Consider the following 15,606-nt stretch of genomic DNA (forward strand, 5'->3'; position numbering starts at 1 on the left):
CAATCACTGGTTATGCTAGCTCAGGCTGATGGGAGTTGTAGTCCAACAACATCTGGAGAGTACCATGTTGGCTATATCTAGCACACATGTTTCTCACGTAACTGAAGTCAAGTTTGGTAAGGTCTGTGCGATTCCCAGGCCATCTCTCATTCAGACTTGACCAGACCTCACCCCATCTGTCCTGACCCATCCAAAACACCATGACAGACACTCTTACTTGTGAGTAAGAAAAATATCTTTTTTTCAGGCTAGCAATGATACGGATTCAACTGCACCCAAACCAGATTAGTAAGTGCACAAGCAAGGCAAGGGATTCAGAACTCAATGGACCTCCTGCCCAGCTTTTACAGATGAGGTGAATAACTTCATGAATTTTCACTCCTACTTTATGGAAATTCCAAACGTGCAGACCCACACTTCATCTGGGCAAATGTGTCTGAAGCCATCCATGGAGGTAGTGCCTGGTTCTCAGCTCTCTCTCTCTGTGTATAAATAAACTCAACCCTTCTGTTTATAATGAGGACTAGCAACTGTATAGGAAGTAAGATAGCACATAAAACTGTTGCAATCACCAAACCCAGGAGAATAGTGATGGCAAATTCAATTGCAGATGGGGCAATTTTATATCAACACTTATTCTATTTCACTGAGTAATATCACTATTAAATATATGTGGTGACATTGTATCAGCAGAGGAGGAATTATGAAAGTGGCTCATAAAATGCAGGAATACGCTTCCCCTTTCGGCACTGCTTATATTCTTATATTACGATCTGAACATTATGAACCCCTCTGTGAATTAGCATCTTTTGTAGTCATCTCTCCTTGCTTCTTTTCTTCTTTCCAAAGTAATTGCTCCATCACAACAACATTAGGGCTACATGGTTTCATTACCAAGGGGCAGATTGTTTAAGTGTGTGAGAGAGAGAGGGAGGGAGGGAACCTTGAATGATCCTGTATGTGGATGTAGATCTTCATATCTATTTATTTAAAGTCCTCACTCCCATGCTTGCATATATCTGTGCCTGACAGGAGCAAGAATAAATGTGTTATATTGGTACAGCTATTTACCTGCCCACCTCCTGACTTCTCCCAGCTGCCTAGCTGGAATTTGGATTGTCCTGTGAGTACCAAACCAGTAGTGACTGGTGCCCATTGAGAATGGTAGACAGAAGGCAAGGAGGCCAACAGTAAGTGGCGCCACCCTCACATTCTGTACTGAGGACAGAATAAGGTGGTTGGGGCAAAGCTCCTTGTGCCCTCATGGACCAGCCTCCTCTGTGATGCATCTATTCATCCAGGTCATCTCATATTGAAATTCACACAGACTGAATTTCTCTTCCCTCTCAAGAAGACGCCCCAAGTATCTGCACAAATAAAGCTTTCACACAGAGACCTATTTTCCTGCACTGCTCTCATTCTGTGCTGCCTAAAGGTAAAGGTAAAGGTACCCCTGCCCGTACGGGCCAGTCTTGACAGACTCTGGGGTTGTGCGCCCATCTCACTTAAGAGGCCAGGGGCCAGCACTGTCCGGAGACACTTCCGGGTCATGTGGCCAGCGTGACATCGCTGCTCTGGCGAGCCAGAGCCGCACACGGAAACGCCGTTTACCTTCCCGCTAGTAAGCGGTCCCTATTTATCTACTTGCACCCGGAGGTGCTTTCGAACTGCTAGGTTGGCAGGCGCTGGGACCGAGCAGCGGGAGCGCACCCCGCTGCAGGGATTCGAACCGCCGACCTTTCGATCGGCAAGTCCTAGGCGCTGAGGCTTTAACCCACAGCGCCACCTGCGTCCCTTTCTGTGCTGCCTACAAATATCTAAAATAATTCCAGACCTTCAATAGCACCAAGGCCCAAAATATATTCTCCTGGAGAGCGGGGCTGGTGGGGGGCAGTCTGAAGTGAAGGACTCCACTTGCAAGATTTCACTCCAATTTAATAAGTGTCATTGCAACTGACAACTTCTTTCTACCCGTAAACAAACTACTACCAGCCTGCCAATTACAAAAGTCGGGGGGAGCCATTAACTGAGCTTAACCTGGAAGAGATATCCCTCTTCACATTTAGCGAAAAGGGGAATTACCTTTCACATAATAATCCTAGGGAAGAATCAATTTTAATTAAAGTGTTATAATGTGAAGCCAAGATGTTGAAGGTCAGATGCAATTTAAGCTATAAATTAGCTCTTTCATTTTGACTAAGTCTGCTTTGAAACTAGTGGTTTGTTTATTCAGCAGAATACACAACTTTGGGGGGTTTGGTTCCTCCTCCCTCTTCCTCACCCCATGAGAAATATTTAACACCTTAAGTGCATTGTAAACAGTGAGAACCAGCAATATTGAAAACCGGTAATACAATACGTAAGGATATGAAAATAATACAATAGCTAAATGTGCAAAGAATAGCTGAAACATGGAAATGTGAAGCACAGTCCAGTTAAAAACAAAGGAGCACCAGCACAGGAAGCAGGTGGATATGAGCTCTGTAAAGTTGTTGGTGTTACATAGGTCTCCACATGTGCCTCTTAAGGCTATCAGCTGTCAGATAAATTGTACGTAGTATAGTGGCTCAAGATCACAGTGAGAGATTAGTGTCAAAGGCCCATTACTATTTCTGCAGCAGGGGTCCCTGTCTGCAGGTCCTAGAGCTACCTGATCAGGATGAAAATGGAGCATTTTAGCCACTGAGAAGTCATCTCACTCTTTGTGCTGATTGGAGGCAATCCGAACGACAACAGGTGTATCAGCCACTAAGGACTGGCTCCTAGGGTCACTCTAAATAACGGACGCAGGAAAAGCACTAAGGAAGAATTGTTCTATATGTTCCAAACCTTTAGGAACACTGAAAACACAAGGTGTTTCAGTTTTAAGGGAAAGAGGTGCAAGCTCTGTTACGTACAATGGAAATACAGTGGTACCTCGGGTTAAGTACTTAATTCGTTCCAGAGGTCCGTTTTTAACCTGAAACTGTTCTTACCCTGAAGTACCACTTTAGCTAATGGGGCCTCCTGGTGCCACTGAGCCGCCGCTGCACCATTTCTGTTCTTATCCTGAAGCAAAGTTCTTAACCCGAGGTGCTATTTCTGGGTTAACAGAGTTTGTAACCTGAAGTGTATGTAACCTGAAGCGTATGTAACCTAAGGTACCACTGTACAAGGAAAGCACAGATTACATCACTCCAAGAAAAGATACTGGAGCACTCAGAATCATTTCCCATGTGCATGCACAGAAATTAGTAGATCTAGCAGAAAGGGAACACATGGGCATCTGCATTGATCATTGCAATACACCCCTAGTTATCATAATCTTAGATGGGGTGTGCCTGTGAGGGGGCATGGCTGTGACTATCATGAAGGGACCTTGCACTTCTGAATTTGCCACTGTGCTACGTTCTATAACAAAATGGGAAAGGGCTGCAGCCAAGCACTAGAGCATCTCCTTTGCATGCAGAAGCTCCCAAGTTCAATCATGGGTGTCTCTAAGTAGTGTGGTTTCCACTTTCTATTCACTGCATGCAGCATTGTTTCTTTCTTTCTTTTTTTTCACCGTTCTTTTTATTAATTGATTCCATAAAAGAAAATGAAGACTAACACACATGTAAGAAAGAAAAGATAGACAAAAAAGAAAAAAGAAGGAATACACAAAAAAGAGAAGATAAAAGATACACAAAATTGTAACTTTCACATCAACAATATTACATAGCCATCCCTTTCAAGACTTCCTTCAGCTTGTCCATAAATCATTCGAAGCGATAATTAAGATTACGCGTTTCTTTGCTTATATTGTCATTGTACCTATCCCTGTCTCCTATTTGCTTTGCACAATAACTCATAGTCTTTCACAGTGCGTCTCTGAATCCCTTTAGCGTTGTTTGTCCCTCACTAATACATTCCAGATAATCTGCGTACTTTCCCCAATCCTTGATGAACACTTGGTCTCTTATATACCTAACTTTTCCTGTTAATTTATCCAACTCTGCGTAGTCCAACAGCTTAGATCTCCACTCCTCCACCGTTGGTATTTCCTGCTGTTTCCACTTCTGGGCTAGTACTACCCTTGCTGCTGTAACTGCATAGTATACTAGTCTACGATCTTCCTTTTTTATCTCTTGCCCTAATATCCCTAATAGGAAAATTTCTGATTTCTTTATGAACGTATATTTTAAGATCTTCTTTAGTTCAATGTATATTTTCTCCCAAAACTGTTTTACCCTTCCACACTCCCACCACATATGGTAGGAGGAGCCCTCTTTATCTTTACATTTCCAGCACTTGTTGTCCACCTTATACATTTTCGATAGTTTCATAGGTGTTAGATACCACCTATAGAACATCTTCATGACATTTTCCTTTATCGTTATACATGCAGCATTGTTTCTATTCTGCCCCAGTTCATCTTCTTGCAAAACTTTCATTATTCGCCTTGCTTCCTTCTGTGATTCAATAATGTACATTATATAAAATACATTGTTGTTTAATTATCCTACCCTATTCATTTCAACGGAAAGGAAATTCAATGCAAATGTTGGGGGGGGGGGTCAGTTAAGTATAATTTGCAGACAACAACAGTGAATACTGATTGTATTCACTGGATTGAGTTTTGTTCCGGACATGGAACAAATAAGTGAATATTGGCATTTTCTACTCCTATTTCCATTTTCATCAGAGTTCTCCAACATCTCTACTATTAATATAAATTATTACTTTAAAAAAAAAAGAGAGAGAGAAAAGCAAATAATTAATTCAGCATGATCCAGCTGAAGCTAAACCCTTGTTTAACTCTTTGACAAATTTGGTTTGGTTCACAATTTAAAGTAAATCTAATTGATTCACACTTTGCAGATCTGTGTGTAAATCAAAATAGTGGCTAGCTTTCAAATTTCACCCCCCCCCCCCAAAAAAAAAAAAAGCTCAACAACTTTGGCTGATCCTTCCCATAAAAAAGTCAATCCAATGGGTAGATCACTGCCAGTTTATTTATAATGGGAGTAAATCGCAGTCTCTTGAAAGTTGGAAACCCCTGTATTAGTGGAAAGTGTGCATAAAATGTATATTAGTGGAAATTACACACCCAAATGCATCATATTGCCTAAAATTGCTTTCCAAAACTGATTATTAGGAGGAATGCACACAAAATGTTAATGATTTTTCGTGAAGATCACAAAGAGTTGTGGAAATATGGCAAACTGAAGATTGGGGAAATGAGAAACAGAGGGTCATAAAAACTGACAGATTTGTTCCTCTAGATACTTTGATTGAAACTGAAGGAGCTTAACTTTGTCCAGACTTCACTGAGAACATTGCTTTACTATTTGCAGTGGAAATAATGTGTTAGCCATTATCGCTCTTATCTGATAACAGAAATGATTTCTTTATCATTCTCTTCATTACTATGTATCTTTTTGCCTATGATCACGTTCTTGACATCAAGCTGTTGCTGTTGTTTCTTAAACCAGATCAACACAGCCTAGTTTCCAATCTGTGGGGCAATTTGGCGGACTCTTTGATGCACATTCCCACACCATGCAATGCAGTGACAAAGCAATGTAATGTAGCCAACCCCTTTAAAATGCTGCTCAGTGCCTATGATGATGATGATGATGCTTTTTAACTGTAATACATGTTTGTTTCATTGGGCACACATTTGGCTAAACATCAGGAACTTGCTTTCATGTGCAACCCCCACCTTCATACTTTCTTTGTGAACCTTCACACTTCTCATACACTGAACTTTTTTTAAAATGTTGTATATGAGGTGGGGTTTTTAACCTTACTCCTTTCTGATATAAGCAGAAGCAGAATCAGATCTAGCAAAATAAGGGACAGAACATATAAATTACTAGCAAGTTTCCTTCCCTATGAGAATGGATGGGTGAATCTATTTCCTGTTAATTTCAGTTCCCCATTAGTTCATTCAGAAATCCACTCCATCCCATTTTCACATCATTCTGTTAATTAAAATCCCATATTTCTACTATGTACTGTGTGAAGAAGTCATTCAGTTTTGTTGGATAGCCCCATGTTCCACTATTATGAGAGAGGAAGAAGTTATGAATGACAGGGAGAAGTAGAAAAGGATAAGTTTTTATCCCTATCCACTTTCTTTACATCATGTGCAATGTTATAAATGTTCATCTTGTCCTCCTAAACTAGAAAGTCTCAAATGTTTTAACCTTATAGGTTCTGTATGCTTTTGTTTATACAAGAGATTATACATGTAGAAGCAGAGCTTTGGATATAACTTGTTTTCTCATTCAGTCCTCCAGTGCAAGTGTGGAAAACGAGCCTCTTCCATAAGTGGATCATGACTTTCAAATGTGGTAGAGCACCTTTTGGATACAAGCGAGAACATTTTGCTTGTTTGTTTTGCAGAGGCTGAATTGTTTACCAGACATGAATCCATTATTAAAGCCTGATGCCACACATCCTGAGATACACAATGTCTCCTGAAACTCTAAAAAACAACCCAAAGTGAAGCAAAATACAGTATTTGGATATGAAACAAACCAAAACAAATGGGGGTTGGGGTAGCTCATAAACTGGTGACAACGTGGCTTGGATGTGTGATGCAGATGTTGCAACAGTCACAACAAACAACAGATAATCCACACTTTATTGCTATTTTCAGTGATATCTTTTATTTGGGGGGGGGGTTATGACAAGAAGTCTATTTGGAAGGAACTGTAGATTGGGGTGGACAGACTTGAAGTCTGCAGGATTTATTTTGCTTTCTCCCTAGAACCCTGAAAGCGCCACCTGGAGCTAGGATGTCAGAGAATTTTCACAAAAATGGAAACGGGAGTGGAAATTGCTGAATTTTGCTTATTTCTGGAATGAAAATCAATCCACTAAACAGAATTGGTAGTCACTGTTGTTGCCGCTTTCAGTCACCTTAACTCAAAAATGATATTGTAGAGTTGGAAAGAGTTCAAAAAAGGGCAACCAAAATGATCAAAATGGTGGAGCAACTCTCCTATGAAGAAGGGTTGCAGCATCTGGGACTTCCTAGTTCAGAGAAAACACAAGTAAGAGGCAACATAACTGAAGTTCATTAAATTATGCATGGCATGGAGAAAGTGGATTGAGAAAAGTTTTGCTCTCTCTTTCATAACACTAGAACTCATAGACATCCAATGAAGCTGAATGTTGCAAGATTCAGGATTGATAAAAGCAACTCATTCACACAGTGTACAGTTGAACTATTCATTCCCCGCACACCACACCTCCTGGGCCCAGATGTCAGCATTGGTTCATTCTGATTTAGAGTAAATTAAAAAAAATATTGTCTCACCTTCTGAAGTATGATTTACTAGGTGGGAAGCTGGCAGGTTAAAATGTCTAGCTGGAAACAGAAGGAAGTTGAAGCCAATGGAAACCTGAGTGTCTCCTATCAGAGCTCCATGCTTGTAAATCAGGGAGGGAGCCTGGCTTAATTCTAGAAGCCCAAGTGTTGATCTGATCTAGAAGGGCTCTTCTTATGTTCTTATGCTCTGATGGGTCTCTGCTTATCTTCTTATGGAAAACCTTATGGTGACTGTTGCCACCGGCATATTTGTGTTTAAGCCAATCAATTTACACACAACCCTTTGAAGATATTTCTGTTATACAGAAACTCCTGAGGATGATGTTATTCGAAACATGTTGGGCCTAATAAATAATATTTGAAGCACCTCCTACCTTCTGTATGAATTAGGTATATAATTGTTCATTAAACTCTGCAGTACACCAATTCTCAATAACTGAGGATAAAAGGTTGAAACACCCAACTGTTTAATCCACCAGATGTCATCCTAATAATCTCTTGGAGGCCAAAGTTTTCAACAAAAAGAGCTACTAGGAACCACACACTAGGAACATGATATGTCAAATCATTTTTTTCGCACAGCAATGTTCTGTCAATGATTGTGGTAAACTAGGGGACAATTATAGCATTATGCACAGTTAATCTCACACATAAGTAGGTGAACACCATGTGCAGAATAAATACATGCAAGCACCTTAGATGGGAAGCCATGTTTCAAAAATACAGAGCCAGGTATTATTTTAAAGGTGGTAAAATAATAAAATTTGAAAGGTGGTAAATCATCACAACTGAAATGAATACTTCACACTCCAAATACACAGTACTTAACAAATTCATATTAGCAGAAGAGATCTCTGTCCCTATGAAATCACAAACTAAATTTAGGCTAGTGGAGGAATGGGAGAAAATGATGCACACAAGCAAACAGTTATCTCTATTCAGGCAGCATTCAGTTTTGGATTGGACAGGTCAGATTTCAATACTCAGATTTCAGTTTTCTGGTTTTACCAAGTCAACAGAAGCTTGAGCTGGAGACTCTTCCTGTGGCTCCAGCTCAAAACCCCACTGATGCAAGAGGAGCCCCAAGTCTAGAAGGGTTGGAGGTTGCTCATATAGATTGCATTGCTGATGCCAATATTTTCTGCATGGGGAAATTTAAATCTCTCTCTATATATACTTACTGTGGCTGTGCCTGACACAGTTTGTGCATTTGTGTCACTTGTGTTTGGTTCAGAGTGCGTCTGCGCAGGTGGGTACATATTTAATGTGTGCTCTGGAACTGTGGTTTGGCCTGTGTAGTCGGGAGTCGGATGAGGGTGTGGCGCAGTGTACTCTGCGGGGATGCCGTTCTGAGGAGGAGCAAACTGAGCCGAGGCGTAAGGCTGTGCCATTGTGTCAGGAGGTGCTGTGGCTTCCTGATTACCCTGCAAAGGGGAAAGATAAAAACAAACAAAGAGAAGGTAGGTAAGATTATTAAGCTTGCCCTGCAGTTCGTTCCTGAACTGTTGCAGATGTTCAGTCCGCCCCCTTTGGCGATGTTGCCTTCCCAGTTTCTCCAGCTGAGAAGTATGGGCACAACTACAGGTTGGGTTTTAACCACCGCAAAAATCTTCCTATTCAATTCGTTTGCACTGGCTTGGCCTCTCTTATGTGAACCCCCACTCCTTGAAAAAGGTATGCTCACATTTCACTGGATCCCACAATTGCATAAGCATCCTTCCTTCTGTTCTGAACAGAGAAAAGGCACAAAGGGTGCATCAGCAGCTGATGGAGCCTGCTAGATCAGGTCAATCATCCATCCAGTCCAGCATACTGTTCTTACAGATGACCCCATGGGAAGCCCACAAGCAAGCAGGAGCTGAGCAGAAGAGTCCTCTCCTCTTCTGTGGTTTCCAGCCACTGGCATTTAAAAGCACAGAGTGCTCTTGTGCTCATGTACTGCTCACTGATTTCTCACTGGCATCTGGTTGGCCATTATGAGAACAGGATGCTGGACTAGATGGGACAGGTCTAGTCCCAATAATCCAATAATCACTTCAATGATCTGTGTAATCATTTTGAGCCTGAGGGCCAGCTTCCCTTACTGACAACCTTCTGGGGATCACAACATGGTGGTGGTGAAGGTCAGATGCAAAAGTGGGCAGACTTTTTAGGTCTCCAAATTCCACAAAAAGTGCTTTTATTATTTGGAAAGCAGATTCAAGATGTTATGGAAATATTAATCAATTAAAATGGAATGAAAGTCTGCTATATGTATCTATTGCTATATCTAAAAAATGCCATTAAGGAAACAAGAGAGATGGGGAATGATTGTCTAGGTGCAATTTGTTTTAAAGAGTTCTATGCTACCTTGAGCTCTAAAACAGATGTTATAGAGACCCCCACTGTTTCTCATTAACAATGACAGCCCTTTCACAAGCTTAGAATTAATATTCGTAGCATTCACTCTTAGTGCTAATTACAGCTAATATTTAATTAAGAGCAGTGAGCTTTGGTACAATTTCTTTACTGGTGACTTTCTACTTATTTCACTCCAAAGGCAACATTAAGCAACACTCCCGCCCCTTTGCAATAATAAAAAAAATATGTCATTCATTCTTGATCTCTCTGTATCTGTGTCCAGATGGGCAGGACTTTGGTGTCCACGCTCAGCAGAGTGAGCAGGGGGTCTAAAAATCCAGGTGGTCTGCCTTAGCACACTTTGAAGCAAGAATCATAGAATCATAGAATTGTAGAGTTGGAAGGGCCATCTAGTCCAACCCTCTGCAATGCAGGAATCTTCTGCCCAATGTGCAGCTCGAACCCATGACTGAGATGAAGAGTCTCACACTCTACCAACTGAGCTATTCCAAGAGACATAATGCACACTGCTGTCTAAGAGAGAGTTCCCAAGAAGACCACTAAGTTCGGATTCTAAAGCAAACCAGTAGATTTATTGGGGGGGGGCATGTCTAAATAGGCATTATTTGATTGAATCTTGCAAGGTTTGTTTGTCTGTCCATTAAAAAAAAAATATTCTCCCAGCAAAACCCTAACCACATTTCCTCAAAATTAGGGATGGAAGAATCTGTAAACTTTGGTTTTCTCATTTTCCCAGTGTTAAATACAGCTCTTTACATTTCTGAAGCAATTTGTATTTTTTTAAAAAACCAACAGCAACCTAATCCAGATGAAAGAAATATTAGAATTTTAGTATTGGTTTCCCCAATAAACACGTTTTCACATACAGTTTTGAATAATGCAGACTGAGTTCAGAGAGAGAAATCCTGCTAGCACTGAGTGCAAACTGAGCAAAAAAATAAAAATGATTGAAAACTGTTAATCATTTGATAAGAAAAGGTTTTGTCATTTCTTTCCTCAGGCCTTGTACATACAGCAAAAATACATTCAATGATATATACAGAGGGAAAACTCTCTCAGAACTACAAGTCAATCAGAGCATGTGTTCACTCAGCAAAGTTCATGCCACTCTGCCTGGTTGCTAAACAACACCTCCACCCAGACCCTCTTAGCTAGTTGACATACACTTACAACAGAATTAAACCTTAAATCACAGTCTGTGTATCCCTGCTGATATACTTCCAACTGCTTGGTCCCAGACATTGGTCAGAGGACCAACAGCTGCTGGAACACTGCAGAGGCTTATTTGACCCAGCTTCTGCCAAGTAAGTTGTGTTTCCTTGCAGTTTAGAGGCAAGAACAAACTTGGCCTGGAAGTGTTGCTAGAAGCCAGGCCTTGTCACATGACTGTTTCATCTCCTTGCTCCTTGCTCTCTTCTTTGGCCCAAGTTTGGTGGTGTAACACAACTGAAGCAGTACGGAATCACTGCCTGCTATTCATTGGTTTGCAGATTCATGATCTGCTTTGGGTTTGAGATCTGACATGATATCAGCAGCGATCAGATAAAAGCTTCCAGAGGCACTCCTTCCACAGTTAGTTCATTGTAAAGTGTTTTGCTACCTAGGGACATATCATTCCACACTTTCACTGATGCTCAGTTACCTCTCACAAAATTGGGAGCATGAAATCAGGCAGCACATAAACTGAGAGGCCTCAGCCTAAAGACAATTGGAGGCCCTTTGAGGTCTGGGGAAACAGGTTGACTAAAAGGCCTTGACCTGTTTCCAGGAACACTTATCAACTGCAGCCTGAGAGAGCCAAACTTAGCAATCTCAACCTGAGGGGAAACTGGTCCCCTTAAAGGCCAGTCTGTGAAAAAGCAAAATGGCAAAGCTCAGTTTCTGCTCAGATATCCAACATTTAATGTCATGTGCTTAGGGTTGCCAGGTTATCAGTTTCAGACATGCACCTCAAGCCTAAATTTAGGAAGTAAAGTTTGATCTCAAGGCTATTGACTAGCTCCAAATTGCTATCATATATTTGCCATTATGTAGTTTAGTCATTAGGTGGCGCTTGGCTTAATTGACTCTGGATGGAGTAAGGAGTTTCCTGTTGGGTGTTCTGCTGGTATCTATCTTCGCCCACAGTTAAGTCCTCCGCAGCCCCACTACCACGCCTTATCCACACTTAACTTTTCATCTGCTCTTTACAGGCATGGACTGCGATTTAACTGTCTGAGCACTTGTTTTTTGCTCCAGAGCTTTCCCTGCGAAAACCTGAATTGATGTTTGCTCTGATTCAATTTTAAAGAGCAGTTTTTTGAAGGGAAAGCTTGGGCGGGGGGAAAGCTTGGATATGGAGTGTTAAAGCACAGACCTCTGTTTGGACAGAGTGGGACAAGAGGTAAGTGTGGATAAGCCTTCAGAAATGCCTGTTCCTGCACAGTCAGGAATTCACTGACTTCTAGGAACCAGATATATTTCTACATCAGGGTCTCCAAGTGGTACTTCCCAGGTCTTGCTGGGCGACAACCCTTGTTGTCCTTGACCACTGGTCATGCTGGCAGGGGCTGATGGGAACTGTAATTCAAAACATCTGGAAGGTACCAGATTGGGGAAGGCTACCTTAGGATAGGGATGCGGGTGGCGCTGTGGGTTAAACCACAGAGCCTAGGGCTTGCCGATCAGAAGGTCGGTGGTTCGAATCCCCACAATGGGGTGAGCTCCCGTTGCTCGGTCCCTGCTCCTGCCAACCTAGCAGTTCAAAAGCACGTCAAAGTGCAAGTAGATAAATAGGTACCAATCTGGCGGGAAGGTAAACAGCGTTTCCGTGCACTGCTCTGGTTCGCCAGAAGCGGCTTAGTCATGCTGGCCACATGACCCGGAAGCTGTACACCGGCTCCTTCGGCCAATAAAGTGAGATGAGCACCACAACCCCAGAGTCGGCCACGACTGGACCTAATGGTCAGGGGTCCCTTTACCTTTACCTTTACCTTAGGATAATGAAGCAAGAGCACCAAATAATTTTCACCTCCAGTGTCTCTCAGTATTTGTAAACCTGTGCATGGCATGGCTCAGCAACATGGTAGCTGGCAAGCTTGTTTGCATGTGTATGTTTTAAGGAAGAGCCGAAAGTCATTGGCCTGTGCATGGGCCTGAAATTTAATGAAATCCACATTTCAACTCCGAAAGGTGCTTTACATGCCAGTGTATAAAATGCAGCTTATTGCTTTCTGTTTATATGCTGAAAACTCTCTTAAGCAGAGAAAGAGAAAATAGAGTCTACATTATGTAGAGGCACAAGCTTTTCTAGAAACACTCCAGATTGTTATGTTTTTTAAAAACAACAACAACAAAACACCACTGTTTTAGATGTTCAGTACAGAATATCTCACATCTTCCTGTTTAATTTTTTCCATCACAGCAGCATTTCATCTGTTGCATAAAGCTTTTATAATTAAGAAATTGCATGATAAGTGTCAAAACATAAGGAGTAACCCTGTTATGTGTTTGAACACAAATGAAAGCAGGAGAAATGTTACTTGTGCGATGTTCATCTTTTGTGTAAGCATACATTTGCAGAACGATACTGTATTTATTCATTACTTTGGTGGAGGGGCAAAGGAAGTGGAAGAGAAAGAGAAAAACACACACACACACACACACACACACACACACCTCTTTCCACCACTGCTCACATCTTAAAACTCTTTCTTGCTGTTTTATTCTTTGCTTTTATTTGATTTTGCCCCCCTTTCCTTTCCTTTCTTGTGTTCTGCCTCTTTGTCGGCAGATATTTCACATTCTCAGAGAAAGCTGTTTTCACACTGTAGTTAAATGAGGCAAACTGCATCATAGCCTCAGGGTATGGAAACAAAGGAGTGATATGCAAGAGAGAGAGGGAGAAAGAGGTGGGGAGGCAGAGAGAGGACCCCACCACACACTGCTGCCACACACATATTAAAGTAGTCTGTTAACCTGTTGGTTGGAAGACTAGCTCTTTCAGACAGATCAATTCAACCAAGAGACATAACAGCATGTGTAATCTTACCTTCTTAATGATTAACTAGCCAAATATATATAATGAACACAGAATGTTGCAGGGGATTGTATATCATACCCTCCAATATTTTTCCAACAAAATAGGAGCATCCTATTAACTAATAATAATAATAATAATAATAATAATAATAATAATACTTTTATACCCCATCTATCTGACTGGGTTTCCCCAGCCACTTCCAACATATATAAAAACACAATAAAACATTAAACATTTAAAAAACTTCCCCACACAGGGTTGCCTTCAGATGGACTGCGGGGGGAGAGAGATCATGTAACTCCATATCAGCCAACATTTCTCCGATGAAAATAGGGATGTCCTAAGGAAAAGCAGGACATTCTGGGATGAACTCAGAAACTGCCTCTGTAAATCCAGGACTGTCCCTGGAAAATGGGGACATTCGTAGGGCCTGGTATATCTAAGGCAAATCAGAATCTTTTGCTTGCCTTGGAAAACCAAACAGTCACACACCACATTTTTTAAAGTGAGGGGAAAAACATTCAAAATTGCCTGCTATATGTAAGAATGCAAGAAGAGCCTTGCTGGATGAGGCCCATGGTTCACCTAGTCCAGCATCCTGTTCTCATAGGGTCCAACCAGGTGCCTCTGGGAAGCAATTGCAATTCTACCCACTTGTGGTTATTATTATTATTATTATTATTAATTGAATTTATATACTGCCCTATCCCCTCAGCAACTGGTATTCAGAGTATTACTGCCTCCAGCAGTGAGGTAATACATAGCTGTCATGGTTAGTAGCCATTGATAACATTATCATTCATGAATGCTTGCATGTCCTTTCCCCTTGCTGATGAGGGACAAAAACGTAAGAAGAGTCAGATAGATCAGACCAAAGGCCCAGCATTATCTCCACACAGTAGCTAACCAGATGCCTCTGGGAAGCCTGCAAGCAGGACCTGAGCACAACAGCACTCTCCCCTCCTGCATTTCCTGATATTCAGAAGCATTACTGCCTGTGATAGCGGATGGCTGAGGGATGGCTCTTTTTCAAAATTCCTATCTGAAATGACCTGAACTTGAATTAATGGTTGGCTCAGAACTCAGCTATCCAGTGAATTTTGCACTTCTCCTAACACTGTGACGTGGTTCACAGCAGCTGAAATGTCTCAAAATACATATTGGAATTTGTATCTTGAAAGAAAATGCTTAAGTAAGGTGTAATCCTGTGGTCCCCAGTAGAGCATCAACAAGATACCTCAGAGCTCCCTCTCCGATGTCAGAGGTGTAGCTCTGATACAGAGATATCCCGGCTGCAGCAGTAACTTCATTGGGTCCAATATAAATTATTCTGAAGCACAAGGCAGTGGCAGGGGTGTTGATACACAAAAAAGAACTTGATTATCATCTAAATCTGTGAAATCCCAGCTCTGCCGTGGGAGATTCCAGGTGCGTGCCCTGAATATTCCCCTGCTGAGCACCCATAGAGCTTAGAACCACAGAATTATGCACTTGGGAAACACAAAATATGACTTGCACAACATGTCTGCACTACCAAATTAAACCAGCTTTGAACATGTCTACAGCAGGGAGATCTGGCTCTAATCTTAACAAAAGGGGGCCAAAAGCACCTAATTGCTTCACAGCTGATTGCCCAAACGCTTTGCCAGTTGTGTTGCATTTATTTGCATTGGTTTTTACTGTGTTTTTTTCATAATTGCATTCCATATGTTTTACACACCCCATAACTATGACAATGGAAGAGTGGGTTAAAAGAAAAACTAACTAACTAATACATACTGGAAGAAAAGTGGGACGACAGATCAGCTAAGGGAAAACTCTGGGTACATTAGTGCTCATACAGTAGCTTTCCAAACTTTTCATGTTGGTAACACACTTTTTAGACATGCCTCATTTTGAGACACAGTAATTCGGTTTTACCAGC

The 15,606-nt window shown here is 41.4% G+C and overlaps 1 protein-coding gene across 37 annotated transcripts in view; it reads right to left on the reverse strand.

Moving 5' to 3' along the window:
• RBFOX1 (RNA binding fox-1 homolog 1) overlaps window positions 1–15,606 on the reverse strand; it is a 1,485,186-nt gene that overhangs the window by 152,178 nt on the left and 1,317,402 nt on the right. For all 37 annotated transcript variants that reach the window (XM_079952553.1, XM_079952527.1, XM_079952530.1 and 34 more), the window contains one exon: window positions 8,482–8,724. In XM_079952553.1, the coding sequence (XP_079808679.1) occupies window positions 8,482–8,724 (243 nt within the window). The remainder of the gene's footprint in view (window positions 1–8,481; window positions 8,725–15,606) is intronic.

The sequence above is a fragment of the Podarcis cretensis genome, assembly GCF_951804945.1.
Source record: "Podarcis cretensis genome assembly, chromosome: 14".
NCBI classification, from domain to species: Eukaryota; Metazoa; Chordata; class Lepidosauria; order Squamata; family Lacertidae; genus Podarcis; species Podarcis cretensis.